The 27,562-nt window shown below is 34.7% G+C and overlaps 1 protein-coding gene across 5 annotated transcripts in view; it reads right to left on the bottom strand.

Annotated features, from left to right (window-relative positions):
• The window catches only part of LOC149785692 (COMM domain-containing protein 9-like), a 72,062-nt gene that overhangs the window by 21,604 nt on the left and 22,896 nt on the right, over positions 1–27,562 (bottom strand). For 3 of the 5 annotated variants that reach the window (XM_089979546.1, XM_089979543.1, XM_089979544.1), the window contains exon 2: positions 3,099–3,230. In XM_089979546.1, the coding sequence (XP_089835672.1) occupies positions 3,099–3,230 (132 nt within the window). Of the gene's footprint in view, positions 1–3,098; positions 3,231–7,597; positions 7,617–21,629; positions 21,699–27,562 lie in introns of those variants that run through there. The other 2 variants (XM_089979545.1, XM_089979547.1) reach the window with 2 other exon arrangements.

Consider the following 27,562-nt stretch of genomic DNA (forward strand, 5'->3'; position numbering starts at 1 on the left):
TGGTATTGTCCACACTTGTTTAAAGAGTTAACCCTGTATGTCTTCTTTGAATTAAGTCATTGACTTTTGTCTCGAGATGGTATTGTCCTGCTTCCAGAAGAACTTGTCCAAGACTACACTGAAAAGTGTGCTTCTCCCTGTAAAGTTTCCTGTAGCAGGCAATAGATTCCTTCATCAGCCTTGGAAACTTAGTACTTCTTTCATGACTGGAGTGGTTTTTATCAAAATAGGTTTGGTAAGCATCCAAAAGTCTGAAGGCATCAGCCATGCTTTTCATCATGAAAACTTGGGGGTGGTATTAGTGGAGGGCATTTCATTTTTTTCCATGACCTCATCATCTCCATGGATCTCCCTATCCAGCTCAAGAACATTGTTTGAGAGTTCCTCCTTATGGCAACTGAGCAGCTCAGTCACATTTTCCTTGATGACTTACTCAAAGCCCCTACTGCTTGCCATCTTTATCACCTCATGCCTAGCATCCCTGATAAATTCATCAGCAGCAAAGCCTTGGAAATCATTTACAACTGCATGCCAGATGTTTTTCCTGGCATTGCCGTCTTACATCTTTCCAGGCTTCTCTGATGATGTTTATGGAAACCTTGATGTTAACTTTTATCCGAAATTCTTTGACATCCATCTTTTCCATTGATTCTATCTTATTAGTAAGCTTCTTGAAGGTGATCTGTAGATATTAGCTCTTGAAGGCTTCAATAAAACCCTGGTCCACTGGCTAGATGAGCAACATTGTTGTTCAGTGGCAAGAACAGCACCTTAATATTGTCACTTAGGTTGCTAGGACTTTGGGGGTGGGGTGGGGTCCTGGAGCATTACCAAGAAGCATTAGAATTTTGAAAGGCTGATTTTGCCTGTTACAATAAGCCCTCAATTCCAAATGAAGGCAACTGGTAAAATAATCTTTAAGCAATGATCTGGTAACCAATCTTTTCTGGTTGGCTTTCCAAAAAACAGGTAGATGTCCATTTGCTGAGGGTTTTCGGCATGGTAAACCATTAACGGTTTGAGCTTTAAATTGCCAGCTGTGTTCGCTCTGAGCAGTAATCCTTCATGGCTTCGAACCTGCTACAGCTTTCTCCTTGACTGAGATAAATGTTCAACTCTGCATTTGTTTCCAGAAGAGTTAGGTCTCATCCAAGGTGAAAAACTGTCTCCAATTGTAGCTTCCCTCCTCAATGACAAGCTGTAGGATTGTAGGAAATTTATCGGCAGCACTTTTATCAGCAGGTGCTACTTCATCCTTCATTCTGCTGTCATGAAATCCATGGTCTGCTTTAATTATATCAAACTATCCATCTCTTGCATTAAATGGCTTATCTTCAGGATCATCATGTTTTAACACTTCATAAATGCTGCATGCCTTTCTTTAAATCACCTGGATCAAAAGCAGCATGTGTTCTTGATTCTGGTGCTCAAAATTTGTTTTCAACATGCATTCTATTTTCTCTTTGATAGCTGACCCTATTCAAGAAACACTGCAGTAGATAAACATGTAGCACTCTTACAGTACTCCTAAATTTTCTCTGCATTGTCCATTGTCCATGACTGTATGGCAAGTTGAGTTAATGAACCCTATAGCACACCTAATTTCCTATGTCTTCACACCTCTTTTGTATCTCTCCACAACTTCAATTTTTCTTCCCGAGTTATAGCTTTTCTTTTCGTTGTAGAGGTGGCACTTGTAGAATCACTATCAGAAGCACTCAACTTCAACACTTAATGAAGCATAAGTGTTATGAGAGTTCTTAAATGAAAACTGTAAATGGTGCTGCTAGCATAGCAGCAACACTAACATTGAGCAAAGCTTCCAAATCCTGCGTGGGAACCCATGCTGCGCAATCATGCATATGACACATATCTCAGGTGTATTATTATGCTTGGTTGTTAATATTACCTTAGGTAAACACTTGATTCAGGTAAGTCAAATGCATGCAAATCAGGAGTTTACTGGTAGTACCAAATACAGTGTGACCCTGCTATAGCATGCTCTGTTATAACATGAATTCAGATATAACACGGTCGTGGCATGGCTCCTGAAATTTTATATACATGTATTTTTCTCCTACACGAAACAAAACAATCTTTCTTATAAGTACGAAAAATCTGTAAATAGTGTATCGTTTTGGGGATGATATTGTGCATGAATAATATACGATATTCTTAGTGTTGCTCCTGTAATTTTATATGTATTTTTCTCATACATGCAATAAGATTTTCTTATTCTTAAAAGTATGAAAAATAACGTGTAAAAAGTTTATTCGGGGATCATATAAGGCTTCTCCAATGTTGCAAACTGCAATTTTTTGTCCTTATTGGCATTTTTTTTACTGGCAACATTATTTGCTGTTGAACTTGTATATACAACTACAGGTTTGGAGTGGAGAAATTCAGAGGCCCCATGAAAGGAAGCCGCAAACTTGTTATAAAATGCACTGAAATTTATCTATTGTTACATAAACAATTTCTTTGTCCATATTGACAAACCATCTTAACAGTGCATTGTTATATCATAATCTGCTTTTGTTGACATCGAGCATGAGTACTGTATGTTGTGAGATATCTGCTTTTTTTTGTTGTTGACATTTCTGGTAGTGGAGACCAACCGGACGAGGCATTATCTTGTATTCTATCTTTATCAGATTTTCGGCCGCTCACTAGTAATTAATATATTTACACAGACAGACATTTGTATATGGATAGTAAGTCAAATTCCTTTTCTTTTCACTCAGAACTAAATCCTTCAGAACACTCATTTTTGTTTTACCAATCTTATTCATCAGACCAGAACACTTGCGTATCTATTGTCCACTGACCCTCTGTTAAATTTCTGACACATGCGTGGAAGGCGGCATCACTCCACTACCACAAATGTAAAAAAACTGAAGAAAAATAAAACTCCCAAAAAACAAGACCAAACAACATCTTACTTGTTGGTCTATTCTTGTTCGGTCCATAACATGGTCGGCTCCCAACTACTGTGTTATAGCGGGGTCACACTGTACTATTTAGAAAACATCAAATAATCAAAAGACGTGTATAGTGTGCATGAATAAAATACAAGTTTATGATAAAGCTTTTTATACCTGTTTTGCCTCATTTGTTTGGATTTGCAATGCTTGAGATACACTTTTCTCCACTGTATCTGGAAAATGCCTACGGTCTCTGTACAGGAAGGCCTCATTGCAGATCCTGACTACCACATCTTTGGATGATGCCTGCAAATAAACAAGAGATATACATTAAATAAATATAATTAAAATAATAATTATTTTATACAAGAAGACAGAATAATCTATATCCCCTGCCCTGCCAAAATTTCAGTAAGGAGATAGATGGCTTTAACAAAACTCATAAGTTCCTATTTACAAAGTATATTGGGAGATGGGCATCATGTGAGTTTAATCTGATTCAGTACATTATTGGTATATAAGCTTCTTAACTAGGATGAGGTGGGCTGCCACATGTGCCTGAGAAACACCTGATTTCTTTCAAGGAACAGAGTATCATTTTTTTTAAAAAATCAGGCAAAGTGTTTAAAAAAATGCACTGAATTTCTAAATAAAATTTGAATACTGTCCCAATTTGAAAAACTAAATGGCTGGACAGCATATGCATAGAAGCATATGAAACTGAATTCCTCAGAAAATCCCAAACAATTTCTTAAAAAAAACCCCTAAATTTTCTAAGCACGAGGATTCATTAGACCTGACACTGCTCACCTGCCTGAAATCTATTCAATAGACAAAATCAAAAGCAGTTGGTCAAGAAATCTTGATCAGAGGCTGCTTGCTGAAGACATTTCTTCTAATTAAACTGATTTACATATGCTAGGGGAAAATAAATTTAATAAGGTTTCTCTATTTTATTCAATCGTTGTTCATATGTGGCAGCATTTCATTACCTTCATTTATTCAATACAGCAAGGCCTTAATACAAGATCGATTTCTGTGCAATTTGATTACATTCTGTTTGGAGATATCAATCATTTAAAGGGTTTTCCTATTTTAGTAGAGAGAGCCATAATTAAAGGCATCATGTCAAAGGCATTTAAATTGGAATGCTTTATGTCACATTTAGTTAAATTTTGCTGAGCTGTCTCAGGAAGGTTTTCTCTATTTTTAGTGTGTGTATGTGATTTGGATTTTTAACATAGCTTTAACAACTTTTCAGTCATATTGCTATGATGTCTACAGTGTGGCCATTATATAGTGATGTCAAGCACTGAGGCATCATGCCGCAGACATGTAGCATCATGTCCCACCAAGTCACATTATCCTAACACCAGGCCAACCAGTCCTAACACTAACCTCTTAATATTGAGCACCTAACAAGGTAGCTGTAAGTACCATTTTTATAAATCTTTAGTATGATTTGGTCGGGGTTCGAACCCACAACCTCCTGCATCTGAAGCAGATGCTCTAACAACTTGGCCACTGGAGTGGTGCTCTATTTTAAATAACAGCAGCCATATGTGAAGAAGGATTTGTAGAATTTGTATAAACATAAAAAGTCTTCATGAAAGGGTATTTTTCCTAAAATTTGAAAACATTCTGCAAAATAATTTTGGATATGCTTAAAGGGATCCTTAAATACTCACTTATAAGTTGAGTCTCACTGCAAAGATCCTGATTAGCAGCAGCATAATGCATCTGCAGATCAGGGTCTATGTTGTATGTTCTTCTGATTACTCCTAACTGCACAGACCCAGATATGTCGAAGCATTATGCAACTGCAGATCTGGTTCGGTGCAGTTTTCAGTTGGAATAGACTTATAAGCAAGTACATACAGTAGGTACCATAACTGAATCAAAACTTGTATAGATAAAAGATTAGCCTCTCCTTAAATATGTATTTCATTTTTTTACCAGGATTGTTGTTTAGAAAGGAAAGCAACCATTAAAAAACCAAAGGATTTCTTCTCTGTTGTGGTAACTATATTCGGGGATTATAGATATGTTGGTTGAAAAGTTCCTATCATACATATTGCTGACACACATACATCTTAAATTGTAAATTTGCACACAATGTGCACAATAGTCAATGATAAGACTTTAAAAAATCTGATTTTGCAACATTATTTAAATGATGTGTATGTTTCCATACTGTGTATACATAAGAATTACACATGTTCAAAACATCAGTGACAAAAGCTATTTTGTTTATGTATCATTCAGGGAAAAGCTTTCTTTATGTTATTAATAATTTGAAAGCATTGTCCATATAATGATGTTTCATCCTAAAATTAGATCTTGTAATGAAATGTTATGATTGAGAGAGAGAGAGTACAATAGCTACAAACTATACACCAAGTTATTCACTTTTTTAACATACATAGCACAGTTCTATAACTTCAATGACCAAGCATATAAGATTAATTATATATTTATTGTCAAGAAAATGACTGAAAGGGTACTAGTTTTGTATTTTATATCAAATGGGTCTCCAGAATTGACACTTTAAACAAGGTCACATGGAACTGAAATTTAAGCTGACATAGTATCATTTTTGCCTTTTCATAAGCATGTAATCATAAAACTAAACTTTGAAAAATTGAGCACCACTTTTTATTGATGTTAGATTGAAGAATTAAAACAGGAAAATAGCAAAATTACAAGTGTGAAAAATGTCAAAACTATCCATATGTAACAAGAATTCTGATACTGTCAAGCATGCAGGTACGTGTCCGAACACACACACACACACACACACACACGCATGCATGCATACATGCAAACACGCAAGTCCATGGACATCAACTTTTTAAATGAGAATGTGTGCTAAAGGGTAAGGTGAGAACAGCAATCAAAGTGTTCATTTATAACTTGATTTGAAAAACAATGGAGAAGCTATGGCCAGCCATCTTGCATCTTTTGGTTGATCCACATGCACATATACAACATACATATACACAAGTTTCAAGTAAAAGAGAATATGTTTATGACATTCCACCCTGCCTCCAGTTTTTGTTGGCCTTCTTACAGAAACTGTCTGTATATCTTCTGTCTGTCTCTATCTCTCTCACATACAGACAGACAGATAGACAGATACACTAATGGTCAAGAACAAAAGATTTTTACTAATCAGCTTCAGGAAACAGTCGAATGATAAAGGAGAATTAACAAGACACTGACAAATGAAAGCAACCAGTTGAAATACAGTATCGATATTAAAAACAAATTGCTTTCTGGGTCAATTTTATGTTATTTCAAGTTTTTGGATAGAAAATAGTTTCAGTTATTGGGCAAAAGTCTGTGAAAGACAAAAAGACAGACAGAAACAAAAGAAATAATGTGAGAAATCAACTATAAATAATTGAGGGAAAAAAATGACCTATTTATATCATACTGTAGTGACGTAGTGTAGTTAGTATATTTAGATATCATGATGCCTTGCAGGCCCTGAGTAGCCGAGTGGTCTAAAGCGCTCACTGTTATGGATCATTGCCATATCACCTCGGTCTTTGTGGGTTTGAGTCTCGGATTTAGCCAATGTGGGTATGTGAGAAAGCTTGCCAATAGCTTCTCGTGGGTCAGTGGTTCTATCAGGGGTTTTCCTGGGTTCTACCTCCACCATTTATAGCCTATAGTGTGCTGAAAAATGGCGTTAAACCCTAAAACAACAACATGATGCCTTGTGAGGTTCCTTTGGGTAACTGTGTCTCAAGGAATATAAAAAATGTTCTATATGCCTTTGCAATACAAAGAGAGTAAAATTGATAAATTTACAATATAATCCTTTTTTCAATAAATACTTCATCCACAATTACAGCAATCAATTATTTTTATCCATGTTATCATCAGCTGTATGGAGACCAAGATCTAGTCTTCAGTCTTCTCTATTGCAGTACATAATGTTGTGTACTTAAGTAATTCATCAAATATGGAACAAATGGATAAATTTTTAACCCATATTGATATTACCATATATACTAGCTTATAAGTTGAGTCCAAATGCAAACAACAAAAATCCTGATCTGCCATAGCTGAATGCACCTTCAGATGAGGGGTCTATGTTGTTTGTTCTATTGACTACTCCTAACAAACTGCACACTCAGATCTGCCAGTGCATTATGCAACAGCAGGTCTGTGCAGTTTGCATTTGGACTCAAAGGCAATGTATATACAGTAAATTTATTCCATGTTGATTTTAATACTTTCAAAGCCTGCATGTGTATGATTCACATTATTTCATACTCCGATGATGTTTGTCACAGTTTATGATAATGAATTTATACATGAGTAAAATATGGTCTACAAACAAATTAAAACAATAAATGTTATTTAAAATAACCAAAAGTAAGTAAACAATACACAGTAATAGAGGTACACTATCATATATAGTAAAACTTTTCCTGGTAACCTGTACATAGGTTCACCTGGTCACAATGGACATTCTAAATTCACCCTCCACCCCTACAGCAAATTTCCAATATAAATGTCCTATGTGTAATAGTCACCTGCTTTGTGATCAGTTGTTTCCAAACCAGCAGTGTTTGTCCCTATTTTAAGCTCTCACTGGAGCATATTAACATTGTTAATGCATTGCTTAAATAAAGACATATTATGTGAATTGATGTACTCACCATACTCCAGTCACACTGTCAGTCTAACTCAAAGGTGTCAATATGACGGGTTCGAAAGCTAGGCAGTTTTTATCCTTACATGAAGGAGCTAAAGCAATTTATTTGCAGGATATCTGAAAAAGCAGTTGTGTGATCACAACAGAACAAAAGTTACTTTTTGTGCCAATGTGATAGCTATAGTTTGATTTCTTATCTATTTGCTTATGAATTAGAGCCATCTCTGATGAAAAAAGTTCATCTTTGAAAAAGGATACAACAGTAGTTACATCCTTTTCGATTAGGGTGAGGGGTTGTTCATTATTTAAAACTTGTCTGTAAATGCAGGCAGAGTTTTGATTCATGGGTCATAAAAACAGTCATCTATGGGTATTAACCGATTTGGCCCCGATCCCGTCTATAGGCGTGATGAGGCTGTACCCTACTTCCGAGCTCTGCAGCATCAAGGTCATTTAAGATACACCAAAGTGGGTGGTTTAAAAAAAAAGCAGACAGATATAGCTCTAAAATGATACCAAATAATCTGGAAGTTCTAGTTGCACTACAAAATACAGAGGGAAAAACCTCACTTTTTGGACCCAGTTTTTTTTTTCAACCCAAAATTCGCTCGAGGTCAGAATGCAATTTTGTGTCCGGATTTTAGACCTTTTGGCCTCAGATCTAAGGCATATCGGACTTAACTGCACACAGACAGGTGATTCTTTGCAAAAACTAGGATAAGGTGGGCATTTGGAATAAATTGCAGTCTCCATACGAAAATGATGGGTCTATTAACCAAAAAAAAAAAAAAAAAAAGAAACAAAAAAGAACTACAACTTTTACCCTTCTGCTCATGTGCAAGCAAGCAAAATAACCAATGAAAAATGATGTTTCTAATACAACTAGGCATTAGTCTCATCGAAAATCTGTTGAAAGCCGATGTATTACGATGTATTCAGAAATAGCCCCCCAAATGTCTTTTCTGGCAAAAACGACAAAAACCTCTGGGGCCAAATGAGTTAAGCCACTAAGCAAAGTTGGTTTCATTCCATGAAAATCTTTCTGGGTATTAAGCCACTAAATAAAGTTGGTTTCATTCCACGGAAATCTTTCTGGGTATTAAGCCACTAAGCAAAGTTGGTTTCAATCCAGGAAAATCTTTCTGGGTATTAAGCCACTAAACAAAGTTGGTTTCATTCCATGAAAATCTTTCTGGGTATTAAGTCACTAAACAAAGTTGGTTTCAATCCATGAAAATCTTTCTGGGTATTAAGCCACTAAATAAAGTTGGTTTCATTCCATGAAAATTTTTCTGAGTATTAAGCCACTAAATAAAGTTGGTTTCATTCCACGAAAATCTTTCTGAGTATTAAGCCACTAAATAAAGTTGGTTTCATTCCATGAAAATCTTTCTGAGTATTAAGCCACTAAATAAAGTTGGTTTCATTCCATGAAAATCTTTCTGAGTATTAAGCCACTAAATAAAGTTGGTTTCATTCCATGAAAATCTTTCTGAGTATTAAGCCACTAAGCAAAGTTGGTTTCAATCCATGAAAATCTTTCTGAGTATTAAGCCACTAAGCAAAGTTGGTTTCATTCCATGAAAATCTTTCTGAGTATTAAGCCACTAAATAAAGTTGGTTTCATTCCATGAAAATCTTTCTGGGTATTAAGCCACTAAATAAAGTTGGTTTCATTCCATGAAAATCTTTCTGGGTATTAAGCCACTAAGCAAAGTTGGTTTCAATCCATGAAAATCTTTCTGGGTATTAAGCCACTAAACAAAGTTAGTTTCATTCCATGAAAATCTTTCTGGGTATTAAGCCACTAAACAAAGTTGGTTTCAATCCATGAAAATCTTTCTGGGTATTAAGCCACTAAATAAAGTTAATTTCATTCCATGAAAATCTTTCTGAGTATTAAGCCACTAAGCAAAGTTGGTTTCATTCCATGAAAATCTTTCTGAGTATTAGGCCACTAAATAAAGTTGGTTTCATTCCATGAAAATCTTTCTGGGTATTAAGCCACTAAATAAAGTTGGTTTCATTCCATGAAAATCTTTCTGGGTATTAAGCCACTAAGCAAAGTTGGTTTCAATCCAGGAAAATCTTTCTGGGTATTAAGCCACTAAACAAAGTTGGTTTCATTCCATGAAAATCTTTCTGGGTATTAAGCCACTAAACAAAGTTGGTTTCGATCCATGAAAATCTTTCTGGGTATTAAGCCACTAAATAAAGTTGGTTTCATTCCATGAAAATCTTTCTGAGTATTAAGCCACTAAGCAAAGTTGGTTTCATTCCATGAAAATCTTTCTGGGTATTAAGCCACTAAGCAAAGTTGTTTCAATCCATGAAAATCTTTCTGAGTATTAAGCCACTAAATAAAATTGGTTTCATTCCATGAAAATCTTTCTGGGTATTAAGCCACTAAGCAAAGTTGGTTTCATTCCATGAAAATCTTTCTGGGTATTAAGCCACTAAGCAAAGTTGGTTTCAATCCATGAAAATCTTTCTGGGTATTAAGCCACTAAGCAAAGTTGGTTTCATTCCATGAAAATCTTTCTGGGTATTAAGCCACTAAGCAAAGTTGGTTTCAATCCATGAAAATCTTTCTGGGTATTAAGCCACTAAGCAATGTTGGTTTCAATCCATGAAAATCTTTCTGAGTATTAAGCCACTAACCAAAGTTGGTTTCAATCCATGAAAATCTTTCTGGGTATTAAAGCCATGGACCAACCTTGGTTTCAATCCACGAAAATCATCAAAAGTTCAAGTGAAATGGAAATTCATTTCATAAACTAAACAGAACACATGATGAATAGACATGGGTATGCACCTTACAGAATTTAGTTGGGTATAAAATAAAGAAAACGAATATAGCGAAATGTCTCATAAAGATCAGAAACTATGCAATGTGTAATTATCTGGTCTAGTACCAAAAATATCCCAAAGTCTATAGCTGCTATTTACACATCCGTCAATTTCTTGGACAACCATACTAAATTTATGTGAAATTCATCTTGATATATGCTGGTGGTAATGTACAAGTTAGTGTCTATTTAAAGCAGTGATTGGGGGGGGGGCAGGAGACTAAATCAAGAAATATCGCAAAATCATGCAAAATTCTAAACTTTAAGTTGTTCCTCAATAAGTTAATTGACCCAACTACATTCCCAGCCCAATGCGAGAAATGGGGTCCAGTGAGATCAAAAAGGGTGGGGGTTTGAGTGAAAAATGTCAATCTATGAGAGGGCAAGCAGTAATAATGAAGGAGCGTGACATGCCCATTTACACAGTATTACATGTACAACAACTGTGAGAAGAAAAGAAAAATCTGCGTCAAACACTTTTTAGAGAAGTCTCACTGACACATCAAGCACTATCAGGTACCTGTAAATGAATCCATAATTTAACAGATCATAAAGGTCATAACATAAAATTTGGCTCAAGGAAAATAAATGACAAATACAAATGCCAAGAATCCATGACAAACTTCCAGTCATTCAGACTGAGGTAGGTTATATACCGTATATACTCACAGATGAGTCCTTCCCCCCCAGGAGCAATTAAACATCCAGCTTTGCTGGAATAAATCATTAAACATGCCCTGATGGGTGAAATCAACAATGTTTTAATTAGTCAGTCAGATGAGTCCAACTGTAAGCTCCACAAATACAGATCTGCCATTGCATAATGTGCTGGCACCTCTAGGTCTATGTAGCTTGTAAGGAGTAATCAGCATTATACAATGTCAGATCTGGGTCAATGCTATTTGCAGTTTGACTCGACATTTACGCAAGTATAAACAATAGGCCTCTGATCAAGCAAAAACTTGTATAATGGCTAATTTAATGTTTCTTCTGCATTCCTACTTGGGGTCAATCAATCTCAGTTAACAGACCCCCCTCTCACAATTTTTTGTAATTATCTTAAGCACATGTAAACTAGAACAGTTGCACATTTGAAAAGAAGTAAGAAGGGAAATGTATCACCTAAGGTCAAGTCAAGCATGGCATAAAACTTAAAACCAATAAACAAGAACATCACTGTTTAAATGTGAAGGTCTGAAATTGAATCTAAACATAAATATCCCTCTTATCAGTGAGATGAATGGGACTGCAGACTGGGTTTAATTTCCTGTTTCCCCTCATGCATTTGTATCACTTGTTACAAGTGCAAGTCTCAACACAAAGAGCTATTATGAAATTCTCTGACTGCATTTTTGTCAACAATACAATGCTGGCTTGATTATGAACAAATGAAAGTAAACTGAGGAAAGTGTATTTAATAGCATCTTATTAACTGATGTTTATTCTGTGAATGCAATATTATGAATAGCACAAAAAAGAAAATTACATATTATTTTCAGCCTAGAGTCAATTTTATGTCAAAAGAGATGACCAGAACTGTGTCAATAGGTCACAGATGCCCGTGATTTCAAGTCAAAATATACTAATACTCAGCTAAAACAAAAGTCCCTTGATGGGACTGATGCTCTGCTTGATGAAAAGATTTTCAAGATGGCAACTGTGTCCGAGCAGCACCATTTTCATTTAGAACCAACTAGACCACAGGATGAATGTGTGTGTCAAGTTACATGGCATTCCTTTGAGTATTTCAGGAGGAGTAGAAACCTGTGCTCATGGACTGACATGAAACATCCCATAAACTCTTCTGATTTATGAACAGTAGAGTTAAAAGTGCAATATGACAGGAATGTACCTCTATGAAAAGTAGAGCTAAGAATGCAATCTGACAGGAATGTACCAATTTAAATCGATGTCAATCTTCTGGTCTATGAAAAGTAGAACTAAAAATGCAATCTGACAGGAATGTACCAATTTAAATCAAAGTCAATCTTCTGGTCTATGAACAGTAGAACTAAAAATGCAATATGACAGGAATGTACCAATTTAAATTGATGTCAATCTTCTGGTCTATGAAAAGTAGAACTAAAAATGCAATCTGACAGGAATGTACCAATTTAAATTGATGTCAATCTTCTGGTCTATGAAAAGTAGAACTAAAAATGCAATCTGACAGGAATGTACCAATTTAAATTGATGTCAATCTTCTGGTCTATGAAAAGTAGAACTAAAAATGCAATCTGACAGGAATGTACCAATTTAAATCAATGTTAATCTTCTGGTCTATGAGCAGTAGAACTAAAAATGTAATCTGACAGGAATGTACCAATTTAAATCGATGTCTATCTTCTGGTCTATGAACAGTAGACCTAAAAATGTAATCTGACAGGAATGTACCAATTTAAATCAATGTCAATCTTCTGGTCTATGAGCAGTAGAACTAAAAATGCAATCTGACAGGAATGTACCAATTTAAATTGATGTCAATCTTCTGGTCTATGAAAAGTAGAACTAAAAATGTAATCTGACAGGAATGTACCAATTTAAATCAATGTCAATCTTCTGGTCTATGAACAGTAGAGCTAAAAATGCAATCTGACAGGAATGTACCAATTCAAATCAATGTCAATCTTCTGGTCTATGAACAGTAGACCTAAAAATGTAATCTGACAGGAATGTACCAATTTAAATCAATGTCAATCTTCTGGTCTATGAGCAGTAGAACTAAAAATGTAATCTGACAGGAATGTACCAATTTAAATTGATGTCAATCTTCTGGTCTATGAAAAGTAGAACTAAAAATGTAATCTGACAGGAATGTACCAATTTAAAATCAATGTCAATCTTCTGGTCTATGAACAGTAGACCTAAAAATGCAATCTGACAGGAATGTACCAATTCAAATCAATGTCAATCTTCTGGTCTATGAAAAGTAGAACTAAAAATGCAATCTGACAGGAATGTACCAATTTAAATCAATGTGAATCTTCTGGTCTATGAGCAGTAGAACTAAAAATGTAATCTGACAGGAATGTACCAATTTAAATCGATGTCAATCTTCTGGTCTATGAACAGTAGAACTAAAAATGTAATCTGACAGGAATGTACCAATTTAAATCAATGTCAATCTTCTGGTCTATGAACAGCAGAACTAAAAATGCAATCTGACAGGAATGTACCAATTTAAATCAAAGTCAATCTTCTGGTCTATGAGCAGTAGAACTAAAAATGCAATCTGACAGGAATGTACCAATTTAAATCAAAGTCAATCTTCTGGTCTATGAGCAGTAGAACTAAAAATGCAATCTGACAGGAATGTACCAATTTAAATCAAAGTCAATCTTCTGGTCTATGAAAAGTAGAACTAAAAATGCAATCTGACAGGAATGTACCAATTTAAATCAAAGTCAATCTTCTGGTCTATGAACAGTAGACCTAAAAATGCAATCTGACATGAATGTACCAATTTAAATCAATGTTAATCTTCTGGTCTATGAGCAGTAGAACTAAAAATGTAATCTGACAGGAATGTACCAATTTAAATCAATGTCAATCTTCTGGTCTATGAACAGTAGAACTAAAAATGCAATCTGACAGGAATGTACCAATTTAAATTGATGTCAATCTTCTGGTCTATGAAAAGTAGAACTAAAAATGCAATCTGACAGGAATGTACCAATTTAAATTGATGTCAATCTTCTGGTCTATGAAAAGTAGAACTAAAAATGCAATCTGACAGGAATGTACCAATTTAAATTGATGTCAATCTTCTGGTCTATGAAAAGTAGAACTAAAAATGCAATCTGACAGGAATGTACCAATTTAAATCAATGTTAATCTTCTGGTCTATAAGCAGTAGAACTAAAAATGTAATCTGACAGGAATGTACCAATTTAAATCGATGTCTATCTTCTGGTCTATGAACAGTAGACCTAAAAATGTAATCTGACAGGAATGTACCAATTTAAATCAATGTCAATCTTCTGGTCTATGAGCAGTAGAACTAAAAATGCAATCTGACAGGAATGTACCAATTTAAATTGATGTCAATCTTCTGGTCTATGAACAGTAGAACTAAAAATGTAATCTGACAGGAATGTACCAATTTAAATCAATGTCAATCTTCTGGTCTATGAACAGTAGAGCTAAAAATGCAATCTGACAGGAATGTACCAATTCAAATCAATGTCAATCTTCTGGTCTATGAAAAGTAGAACTAAAAATGCAATCTGACAGGAATGTACCAATTTAAATTGATGTCAATCTTCTGGTCTATGAACAGCAGAACTAAAAATGCAATCTGACAGGAATGTACCAATTTAAATCAATGTGAATCTTCTGGTCTATGAGCAGTAGAGCTAAAAATGTAATCTGACAGGAATGTACCAATTTAAATCGATGTCAATCTTCTGGTCTATGAGCAGTAGAACTAAAAATGTAATCTGACAGGAATGTACCAATTTAAATCAATGTCAATCTTCTGGTCTATGAACAGTAGAACTAAAAATGTAATCTGACAGGAATGTACCAATTTAAATCGATGTCAATCTTCTGGTCTATGAACAGTAGAACTAAAAATGCAATCTGACAGGAATGTACCAATTTAAATCGATGTCAATCTTCTGGTCTATGAGCAGTAGAACTAAAAATGCAATCTGACAGGAATGTACCAATTTAAATCAAAGTCAATCTTCTGGTCTATGAAAAGTAGAACTAAAAATGCAATCTGACAGGAATGTACCAATTTAAATTGATGTCAATCTTCTGGTCTATGAAAAGTAGAACTAAAAATGTAATCTGACAGGAATGTACCAATTTACATCAATGTCAATCTTCTGGTCAATGAACAGTAGAGCTAAAAATGCAATCTGACAGGAATGTACCAATTTAAATCAATCTTCTGGTCTATGAACAGTAGAGCTAAAAATGCAATCTGACAGGAATGTACCAATTTAAATCGATGTCAATCTTCTGGTCTATGAGCAGTAGAACTAAAAATGCAATCTGACAGGAATGTACCAATTTAAATCAAAGTCAATCTTCTGGTCTATGAGCAGTAGAACTAAAAATGCAATCTGACAGGAATGTACCAATTTAAATTGATGTCAATCTTCTGGTCTATGAACAGTAGAACTAAAAATGCAATCTGACAGGAATGTACCAATTTAAATCAATGTCAATCTTCTGGTCTATGAACAGTAGAGCTAAAAATGCAATCTGACAGGAATGTACCAATTTAAATCAATCTTCTGGTCTATGAACAGTAGAGCTAAAAATGCAATCTGACAGGAATGTACCAATTTAAATCGATGTCAATCTTCTGGTCTATGAACAGTAGAACTAAAAATGTAATCTGACAGGAATGTACCAATTTAAATCGATGTCAATCTTCTGGTCTATGAGCAGTAGAACTAAAAATGCAATCTGACAGGAATGTACCAATTTAAATCAAAGTCAATCTTCTGGTCTATGAGCAGTAGAACTAAAAATGCAATCTGACAGGAATGTACCAATTTAAATCAAAGTCAATCTTCTGGTCTATGAGCAGTAGAACTAAAAATGCAATCTGACAGGAATGTACCAATTTAAATCAATGTTAATCTTCTGGTCTATGAACAGTAGACCTAAAAATGCAATCTGACAGGAATGTACCAATTTAAATCAAGGTCAATCTTCTGGTCTATGAACAGTAGACCTAAAAATGCAATCTGACAGGAATGTACCAATTTAAAATCTTCTGGTCTATGAAGAGTAGAGCTAAAAATGCAATCTGACATGAATGTACCAATTTAAATCAATGTCAAAAGAGTCAAAATGTACTTCATCAAAAATGTAATCACCTATAAAATAATTTTTGAAATATAAAAGCAACAATAAATGTATCTGTAAATATTATTTTACCTGTTTTAATTTTCTCTCATTTGACTTGGATAGTTTCTTTAGTACATAAGATGTGCTTAACCTGACCTTGGCAATCAGCAGTTTGAATTTTGTAAAATTGACATCAAATGAACATAGCATGAAACCTTTAAACTGAGAGCCTAAATTGTGTATGTCTGCCCCATGTGTGAGGATGGCAGATTTTGTAATTAAATGCTTTTGTTATCAGTAAAAGCTTGGGTATCTTTATAAATATCATATACAAATATATGGAATTCTTGACTCACAATCAGATCAGAAGGATTCCAAGCAAGCTTGATTTTAATTGATTCCTACATTTCATTATAGTTTTGTAAAATTTCTGTTTCTAATCAAGTGGTTTTGTCTTTATGCATACTAATCTGTCTTTGTCTCAAAATGAATGATTATGTTTAGAGTAATGTCATAATCCACCGTAATTGTTCCTTGTCAAATCTTGTGACCACTTTTTTCCAAAAACATTTTGGTAGTAAGACATGTGCATGTAGATGGCTAGAAAGCATGAGGGCCTCAAGGAAGACTAGACATGTCTGTATTGTAATCAAGCTACCCTCATTAATTGATCATTTTTATTATTATTATTAAATAAAGAATCTGGTACAAGTTATTTCAGAGACTGAATGCCTCTAAATTTAGAAAATGAATGTCTCATGAATTTTCATTGTACTAAATGCAACAACAAAAAAACTGTCACAGGTTACCATCAGGATATACCATATGTACTCGCTTATAATACAAGTCAAATTGCAAAATGCACAGACCCAGATCTGCCAGCACATAATGCAACTGCAGAACTGGGCATGTGCAGTTTGTTAAAAGTAATCAACTAAACAAACAAAACAGACCCTGATCTGCAAGTAAATCGTAATCTGTGTTTTTTGCTGTTTGACTTGAGTAATACGCAGATTGAGATTCCTGTGGAAAATGGCATTTTATCAACGGTGTGGAAATACAGGTACAAGTTCAAGATATCTCTCTTTCAAATCAGTGCATATACTTACAAAACATGAAACTCAAGCTGTACATTTCAAACATGAATTTAGGTAACATTCAGAACTATTCAAACACAAGAATACATTTCAAAGAAACTTTTGAAGCAAATAATACAGTGGTGCACACACTAACACAAAGCTCGACTTGAATGAAGAAAGTCTGTACAAAAACAAATTAAGTCATGCAATCAATAAAATTGTAACAACACTAACATTAATTGCACTTGGTACATGTTCAAGGTCAACATCGAACTGTCAAGATACTAACAAGAATCGATAATGAAAATAATACTTATCATGCTCAGAAATGTTTGCCCATTTCGTTGTTATCAATGATGGGTATGTTTTGACTTTGTATGAAAATGATTTGACGTCAGAACATTTTGGCCTGGGTATATTTTGATTTTCACTTCTGTAAATTTCAACATAGGTACAATTATACTTCAGCACAATTTTTTATTTGGTCTCATTTTGACTTAACTTCAATTTTTACCCATCACCTTCTCACCACCAATAACTCTTAGGGTCCATGCCAGTGGTTACCAACCTTTTCTGGCCACAACCCTAAGAAGTATTTTTTCTAAGCCTCAGCTCAGTTTCCACATTTTTATACGTTTTGCTATCTTCCAAAAAAATATCTGGCAACCTTAAAGGCATAGATCAGTGGTTACCAACCCCCGTGTCATGCAGTCCCTGATTTGGGTCACAACCCACGGGTTGGTAACCACTGGGTTATGCCTTACATTCAAAGACAAGGCATGATGACAGCTATATGAACTTGTCAACTTCCTGTCAATATTCTCTGTCAAGTTTCACTGCAATCTGTCAAAAACTGCTGAGACTGCATACAGTAGCTGCATATGCAAGAAAGATAGATAGATAGATAGACAGACAGACAGACAGGTAGGTAGGTAGGTAGGTAAGTAGGTAGATACTCTGAGCACTAAAAATATGCATAACTGTAAAAAAATGCATCAAAGCACAATAACATAATGATATCCACATGTTGACCTCATGCACACACAGAATATCAGGGCAATTCATCAAACATTGTGGAACCAATAACACATGAAAAAATTACATGAACAATTTCAAATGACTGATTGTCAGTCAGTAAGTGTCAGTATGATATCTGATGACATCTGAAAAGGGATTATTTCACCTTTCAAGCATACAGAACCTAAACTGAGACTTTTGTGGCCTTTGATTTTTAGAATTTCATAGTTACATGTACTTGGAATCTGATACTTTTCTAGAAGTAAGGAATTATTGTGTTGTTTATTATGGTTATCAATTATTTCCTGATGAGACTTTAACAGTAGATTTTTTAAATAAATACAATAAAAATTCTGTTTTCTGGCCATATATCTACCTGTTCATACATATGTTTGTAGGTACTTACAATGATAACACCTTCTCATACATCTACCAGCATAATTACAAAAAATAAACTTAACTATTTGCCAACACTAACAATACTAGAAGAATTAATTTTTGTCTCAAAGACTTGGAGCACCAAAGGGAGGAAAATACTTTGCACATCCCAAAATTTTCACTGCATGATAGGATAGCTGTTTGGTAACTCTGAATATATTTTCTCAGAACCCATCCCTCATCTATTTTCTTTCTGAAAAGATTTATTATGAATGCTGCTAACAAAGTTTGCTCCAGCTTTCTAAACTGGAGAGAATGATATGTGCTATATATCTATACTGTGTGGTTAACTTTTGTCCATGATTGTACATTACTCTTTAAGATGAGTGTAATTTGTGTGTGTGTGTGTGTGATTTAGATTTTTAACCTAACTTTAACAATTTTCCAGTCATCTCGCTATGATGTCTGCAGTGTGGCAGTTTAAAGTGAGGTCTAACACTAGGGCATCATGCTGCAGACATGTAGCATGATGTCCCACCCATTCACATTATCCTGACACCAGGCCAACCAGTCCTAACACTAACCCCTTAATGCTGAGTGCCTAGTGAGGCAGCTGTTAGTACCATTTTTTAGAATTCTTTGGTATGACTAGGCAGGGGTTCGAACCCACGACCACCTGCATCTGGCTGACAAAGTTTGCTCCAGCATTCTAAACATAGCTGGGGAGAATGACATGTGTTATATATCTATATTATGTGGTTTAACTTTTGTCCATGATTATACATTACTCTTTAAGATAAGGGTAACCTGTAAACAAATTATGTTGCATCACAGCATGAAAGGAGACAGTTTGTATATAAATAAAGGTGTTGTACACAATGTCATCATTCCTGTTTCATATAAGTCTTTGGGAATCTATAGCATTCAGATATAATTCTATAGGAATTATTTAAATCATTCATTGGAGTTACTCAAGTGCTCATTCAAATACATTTTGGATTGCATCATTGTGGTATGTCAGCATATTCAATACTGTAGGTAAATCAGCACATTCAAAACTATTGGAATTCATATGGAACATTCTATACTTTTGGACTTGTGATAGAATATTTAGGATTATTTGGAATTTAATTCACAATACTGTCAGTGTCTTTGAGTTTTCAGTTTGTATTATAAGAAAATAAATTATTTATTTTTTACTCAACTTGTGGTTTCACTTCTTTCTCTTACACAGCTTGAGACCACAGAGTTGTAAGACATGCCACTGATACAGTTCTACCTTTCCTAAATTAGACAAAGGATCTATCAGGACTGAAGAAAAAAAATATAAACCAGAAACTTGTTTTTACATACATGTAGTATTATTAGAAAATATATTTTTCCTCTAATATTAAAATTGTCAATATTATCATTACATCAAAAATTACATTTCCAGAAATTCAAAATCAGTGCCATTAACAAGATGATAAAACAAGAATCTATGTAAAATGTATGTATGTATGTATGTATGTATGTATGTATGTATGTATGTATGTGTGTGTGTCATTTTCAGCCAAGTATTTTGCATACTGGTGAAAAAGACATTTTTTTTTTTTATAAATGGCTTGTAATATAACAAATATTTCATTACTCATGAAATTGCTTCTGCATTTATTAATGATGTTGATCAGCCATTTCATTGTTTATCTTACCTGGTGGAGGACTATAACATCAACTGCATCATAAAAACCCTGATTGCTTGGATGACTCATTGACCAATTGATGGACTGCTTGATCTACTGATTTATGTACAGAATTTGTCTTTGCTATCTATCTGCACCTTCATTATTTAAACAAGAACCCCATGATGTCCTGATATCTCTCACCCATATTTTAACAGTTGACCATTTTGCAAAACAGGCTAATAAGGTATTTTAAGAACATAACCCTATGTAAACTATCACCCAACCAATAAATTATGAAGATAATACCATTTTAAAACAGTCTGAAAAAATTCTTCTAATGAAAAAAAGCAAAATTAATATTTATAGCAAATAGTGATGAAGGGGTAACAATAACTGAGAGAATAACAAATGATTAACAAAACTCTCTGTACCTCCTACCCGTATTGATGTGTTATACAAATTGCAATAACAAAAAGAAATGATAAATAAATATTTGTTAGTTATCTCAGTACTTTCAGAACTTTCAACAGTTAATCCTCTATTAATTTTGATTCATGGTTATTATATATTGGATTTCTTTTTTATTAATTCACCCTTTTTACCAAGGGTGGTATTTTTTTTCTCCAAAAACTATCCTCCTCCCTGATGAAATCACTCATGAATGGATTTCACAGGTAGTCTTACAACAGATTGCAAAGTCAATTATTATGCTAACCTTATCTTTTTATTTTCTTTTTTTTTTTTGTATTTGTTTTAACAAACCTTGTTATGGATTATCAGTTACAAATACACTAAGATAATTTAGTGTGTGTTGACTTCAATCACATGCAGGCAAAATCACAGGTAACAATGGAAATGAAATAGCATTTGTCCATCAAAGGTACTCTCCCAGGCCACTAAATTTACCTACAGTGCTTTATCGCTGCAGGTAGAATTTAGTCACTATAGTTTCCTGTTCAACTTCATATTCAATATTTCACTTAGCATTCCTACCTAGCTGACAAAAGCCAATACAGGTTTTCTAATTGAGTATCAGAAAGAGAATAAACTTCCTGGGGTTCCCTGAGGGTACATTGATAATCATATTAGTTCTATTTCCTCTAAGCTTTGATTTACTCAAATCCACATCCACATTTTTTTCTCACCTGGCTTTAACAATTCCATTTACACCATTTAATTATGTTATAGTATTAATACAATAGTTTCCTTTAGCAAGATCTGTGGGTTTAGTGAGAGTGTACATTGTGTCTCCCTGGTAAGACAGAGGTCCCATATTGTGGGCTGTATACAGACATCCTAAAGAAAAAAAAAATCAATAAGTACCATTATAAACAAGATTCATAAAGTGAGGTTACATATGGGGAAACTGAAAATCAAAGTTATAGTAACTAGACATCTTAATACAATTTGACTTGTGATACCAGTGTATTATTCAAGAGTTACTGCTGAAAGAACTAGAAAGGATTTTTAAAGTATTATTGTTATAAAACTCAAATCAAACAATATTAAAGGTAACCCACTAATTTATCCACCTATTAATTACATGGCACAAATCTAAGATCAATAAAACTGGCATCACTAAGACAAGCAGATTAATTATAAAAGTTTCAGACCAGCTAGCCTGGCCTGGTGTTCAATTATGTTGAGTATGCTTCATGAAATCTATTGATGGAGAACCAGCCTGACTGCAGAAATGTATCATGTATCAAGTGGGGAAACTCTGTCTCTCTCTCTCCACACACACACACACACACACACACATATATATATATATATATATATATATATATATATATATATATATATATATATATATATATATATATATATATATATATATATAACACACGCACATACAAGGTGATAGAAAAAGTATAATAGTGTAAATTGTTACAAATTAGGGAAAAGTTAGGAAATTTGTTAAAAGGAACTCCAATGCTATTTGAAGGTATAAAATAACAGACTGTGCAAACTGCTGATTTGATGAAAGCTAGTTTAGGCACTGTGAAAGCTTGATTCACTGTAAAATACCGAGGAAAATGGAATATCCATAATCAATTGCCTGAATCTGGATCAATGAATTAGGCTCCATGTGTCTAGCCACTATGCCTTATTGTCTTGTGCAAGTTGTTAAAAGGGTTTAACACCATTTTTCAGCACAAGATAGGCTATACGTGGCGGCCAATATAACTGGTGGAGGAAGAACCCTGGAAAACCTAAGGAAGAACCACTGACCCACGAGAAGCTACTGGCAGGCTTTCCCACGTACCCACACTAGCTGAGCCTTGGACTCAAACCCACACAGACAGAGGTGAGATGGCAGTGATCTGGAACGGTGAGCGCTTTAGACCACTCGGCCACAAGAAGTTTGTGAGGAGTTATTTTTGATCCAATGATTTACTCTACACAGAATGTTTCAACTTTTTGAATGTTCGAATCTGTGTACAAGCTCCTGACAGAAGAAAGTGTATTTAATTTGTTAAGATTTTGCAAATGTATCCACAGAATTATGCTCTTACAAAAGCCAGACATCAACAATAATTTAAATGTGTATAAAAAGTTGAGTAATGACTTACAGTGAGATGGCAAGTTTGAATGAAGACAAAGGGAAATTGATGAGTTAGCCAAGGAAACCAACATATCAAGAAAACAAAAACTATAAAGCAGAACAATAGACCCCTTTCACAATCTTGTGTGAGGTGTCTCTCATGCTCAGTGTTTAAGAAAAAGGATAAAGGTATAATTCTGATAATTTACAGCAGTATGGCACAAAGAATATGGCTACATATTATAGGTTGTTTTCAACATTTAAATGCAGTGAACTTTAATAATCAATTCAGTTCATCAATTGTAATATTTATTTTTTCCATTAATAATTATATTTTTCCTTAATGTTTTTTCTTCTTGTTGTAATCAATGTGCTTGTCAATAAACCAGTTCTATATAAAGATTATCATTTCATGCCTTTTACCACATCATTGTTTTATGTATTCAGTTATTATCTTCCCTGTGTAGAACTATTTATTTTTCATCAGATATAAACAGGCTGTTTGGCTATCACCGTCTAACAACTACTGCTACAATACTGAAACATAAATCACAACAGCCTGCCATCAACATGTGTGTGTGTGTGTATGTATTTGTGATTTGGATTTTTAATGTAGTCTTAACAATTTTTCAGTCATATCGCTACGATATCTGCAGTGTGTCAGTTTATAGTGATGTCTAGCACTGGGGCATCAAGCCACAGACATGCAGCATCATGCACAATCCAGTCACATTATCCTGACAACAGGTTGACCAGTCCTAACAGTAACCTCTCAAAGCTGACCACCAAGCAAGGCAACTGCTAGTACCATATTTATAAGTCTTTGGTATGACTCAGCTGGGGTTTGAACCCATGACCTCCTGCATCCAAGGTGGACACACTAGCCACTTAGGCCTCTGGAGCAGTTGCCTGCAATGTAACTATGGTAATATTATACAAGTGATATTTAACACGATCTAAATATTTGTTTGCTGTACAACAAAGTTTTTTATTGGTGGATAATACATCACTGCATCCCCTCAAAGTACTCTTCATGAATCTCTAGACATTTTCTTAGTCAGATCATCCAATTATTAAACACCCTTTTGTAATTACTTTTTGTTATGGTTTATACAATGGAAAGCAGTATGGCAGCTTTCAAATTGTCTTCCCCTAAGCAAATCTTGGATAACGACATTCAGCAAAAATTCCCTTTGAACTAAAGCAAAGCTGTAAGGAGAATGTGCCAAAGTCTATTATGATAATGATTTATAAGCTGGTGCACTGTTTTGAAGTATATTGATACCTCAGGTACCTGTGCGAAGACAGGAGGCTCAGCAACGTTCCACAACTTTTGGCAACACTTTGGAGGCATAAAAAGATCCAGTGACACAAACAGAGTCAGGCACATAAACCTTGCCTAACAGGGCTTTTGCTGATTTTTTTATACAAAACTCTCTTGACAGTGTGACTACATAAACCACTTTGTGGATTCTGCTAATTTTCTCTGATCCATACTTTATTATATCAATCAAATATCCCAGATCACGCTCATCACATCTGGTGAGTAGGTGTTTGGCGATTTCAACAAACCTTTCTGAGCTTCAAATGACTCTTCAATATATTAAAAACAGATGGCAAGTTAATGCATGTGATAATGGAAATTTTTCCTCTGTGTATCAAGCATCGTCATCAGTCACCTTCCACACACCAATCACTGACAAAGGTCTTCCAGAACATGGGCTGTCTTTGCCGAGTTGGGACCATTTTTAAAATAGTGAAACCACCTCAGAATCATAACATATGAAAGTTGTTGTTGTTGTTGTTGTTGTTGTTGTAGGGTTTAATGCCATTTTTCAGCACACGATAGGCTATACATGACGGCCAGTATTAATGGTGGAGGAAGAACCCAGGAAAACCCCGGAAAGAACCAATGACTCACGAGAAGCTGCTGGCAAGATTTCTCACACACCCACATTAGCTGAATCCGAGACTCAAACCCATGCAGACAGAGGTTAGATGGCAGTAATCCGTAATGGAGAGCATTTTAGACCACTCGACCACTCTGGGCCCCAACATATGAAAGAGAATTACATCCAAAAATTTCAAGCCAGTCAGCCCTGACATCAGACAGTGAGCACAATCTGGATTTTATAGAATATTCTCTGCTCAGTAGCAGTGATCCTTCTCCAACATTTTTATGTCAGTATTTTTGTATCTGCAGGTGTATGGTGTGCTGCATATGCAGAAGTATAACATTTTATACAATGTTAATAATGTCTGTCAATTAGGATCAGCTCTCTCTTTCCTCAAGTTTCATGTGATTCCATACGTGCATTTTTCTTATTTCTTTTTAAAAAAAATAATGTTCAATCGTCAATAAAGATAAATGCAGCCAATGATTTTTGACTCCATGTAATCATCCTCGCATCTTTTCAATACTTAACAGTTTCATTTTTACATGTTGGACAGTGATGTCATGTTTTTTTTAAAATACTAGTTTGAATCAATTTTAATCTGACATGTTAGATCCTTGTGCGAGCAGGACAGGAAGTAAATACATTATCTATAGTTATGGATCTTGTTAAATGTATATGTACACAATATCTTCAGAATATTGCTGGACAGTCTGACGTAAATCTAACTGCTTATAGATTCCACTGCTTTAGCAGAAAACTCATTATTTCATGCTTTGAAAATGCAAAACTTTCCAACAATCCATTCTAAATTTACATGGAAATATTACACTGCCCTATTTTCTAGGACATCTTTATATTGTGTTAGAATGAGTTTTGTGGAATTAATAGCTGCAAAATATTGCCAAAATAATGAATATGGATGACTGTACAAGCAATATCAATTTCATCCATTGTGTTCAAAGTTAGTGTTGTTTTTCCTTTATTCTAATTCAACTTTGTCTTTCAGCAATTTGATATTTTCTTTCATTGTTCATTTACAGTATGGTATGATAAATACAAGTAATTATTAAAGTCCTTTATTTCAATTCATTCACTGGAACAATTTGGAAAATTTACCCTCATTCTCATACTTGTTCTCATTGCAATCTAGATTTTTCCTCACATAAATTTACGTTTGAGAAATTTTAGCATTTCTTTCATTGTTGTATAAGACGGCACAATAAATACCTTTTCATGTTATCTGCTAAGTTACTTAATTTCTAAACTTTTCTCTCCATTCTTGCTTCCTCTCTCTGTTTCATAATGATCTACCAGAGATCTATTCAGCATGGAGACAGTCTCTGATAACATCAATCAATACAGCAATTTATAGCCCATCCAGGGAATTCCAGCTTTACTTTGAAAATGGCCTTAAGGAAGGATAAAAAAAAGCCAACTGTCATGCATTAAGTATGTCTTACTGTCATACTCACAAGTCCCATCCAACAGTGAAATGCGCAGAAACAGATTTGCCATCACAATGTGCCAGGAGTTCTGGATCTGTGCAGTTTGTTAGAACTAATCAATACAGCAAACAACACAGACCCTAAAATGCTGGTGCATTATGTACCAGCAGATCTGAGCCTTTCTGTTGGACCTGACTTACAAGTGAATAGCCTTTACTGACAAGTTTTATGGATGTTGTATGAGTAATCACTAGTCAGTCACCCTGTCTGGGCCCTCTGTGCATGAGACTGACCATCCCATGTCCTAAACAAAGGACCTGACCTCCAGCACCTAATTCATAAATACAGATCTTGAGCTTAGTGTTATTTGGATGAGGAAAGATACATGGCAACCAAATTTTGTCTCAGGACTGTATACAACTACTACTACTACTACTATTACTACTACTACTACTAATAATAATAATAACATTATTTAAAAAGGGTAACACAATCAGCTGAAGAACTATTCTTCCTTGAGGCCCTCATACAAAATAATTTTAACTGCATCTCTGAAGCCGCTAGATATATTGTGTTTGAAAGAAGGAAATAGAGTGGGCATTTCTAATCTCAACTGGAATACTATTCCTGAGCAAAGTTCCAGAGTATTGTAAACATTTTTTTAATCATTCCTTATTTGGTTTGGGTATTTTATACTGTTTGGTAGACACGTATCGCAGGTGGGGAGTATTACCAGGTATCCTATACTGGAACAGTTATTGTAAATATTCAGGAGTACAATTATTGGATATCCTGTATATTGATTTGGCTTTTCTCAAACAGATTCCCCATGCTGTATTACATTAGTCTAAATAGGGTTTTATGTAACTGTTATAAAATATTTTCCTGCCCCTTTCAGGGAGAAAATGTCTTATCCAACTGAGAGGCAAAATAAACTTGAATCACAAGGACATGAAAACCTTGATTTGTTATAGTAAAACTCATATGAACACAGCAGCCAAAAAGAAAAAAGACCCTTAAGGTTCTGTGAGGGATCCAAGAATATGAGTTGGGGTGGGGCATAAAGTAGTAGACAAGGGGTCTGTGGCATGGGATTGCTGAAGGTGGTCCTGAGGGCAAAGCCCATGTACTTATGTGTTTCCACTGCATGATTTAACCATCAAAGCAAAGAAAACTTATATGGAGAGCATTCTGGTTGTTTCATACTCATGTTTTAGTGTGTGTGTGTGTGGGGGGGGGCAATGACCCCCCCCCATCTGCCCCTGGGATCCTTCCTTCATAAT

Source organism: Sinohyriopsis cumingii, chromosome 13 (genome assembly GCF_028554795.1).
Source record: "Sinohyriopsis cumingii isolate HCF-2022 chromosome 13, ASM2855479v2, whole genome shotgun sequence".
NCBI classification, from domain to species: Eukaryota; Metazoa; Mollusca; class Bivalvia; order Unionida; family Unionidae; genus Sinohyriopsis; species Sinohyriopsis cumingii.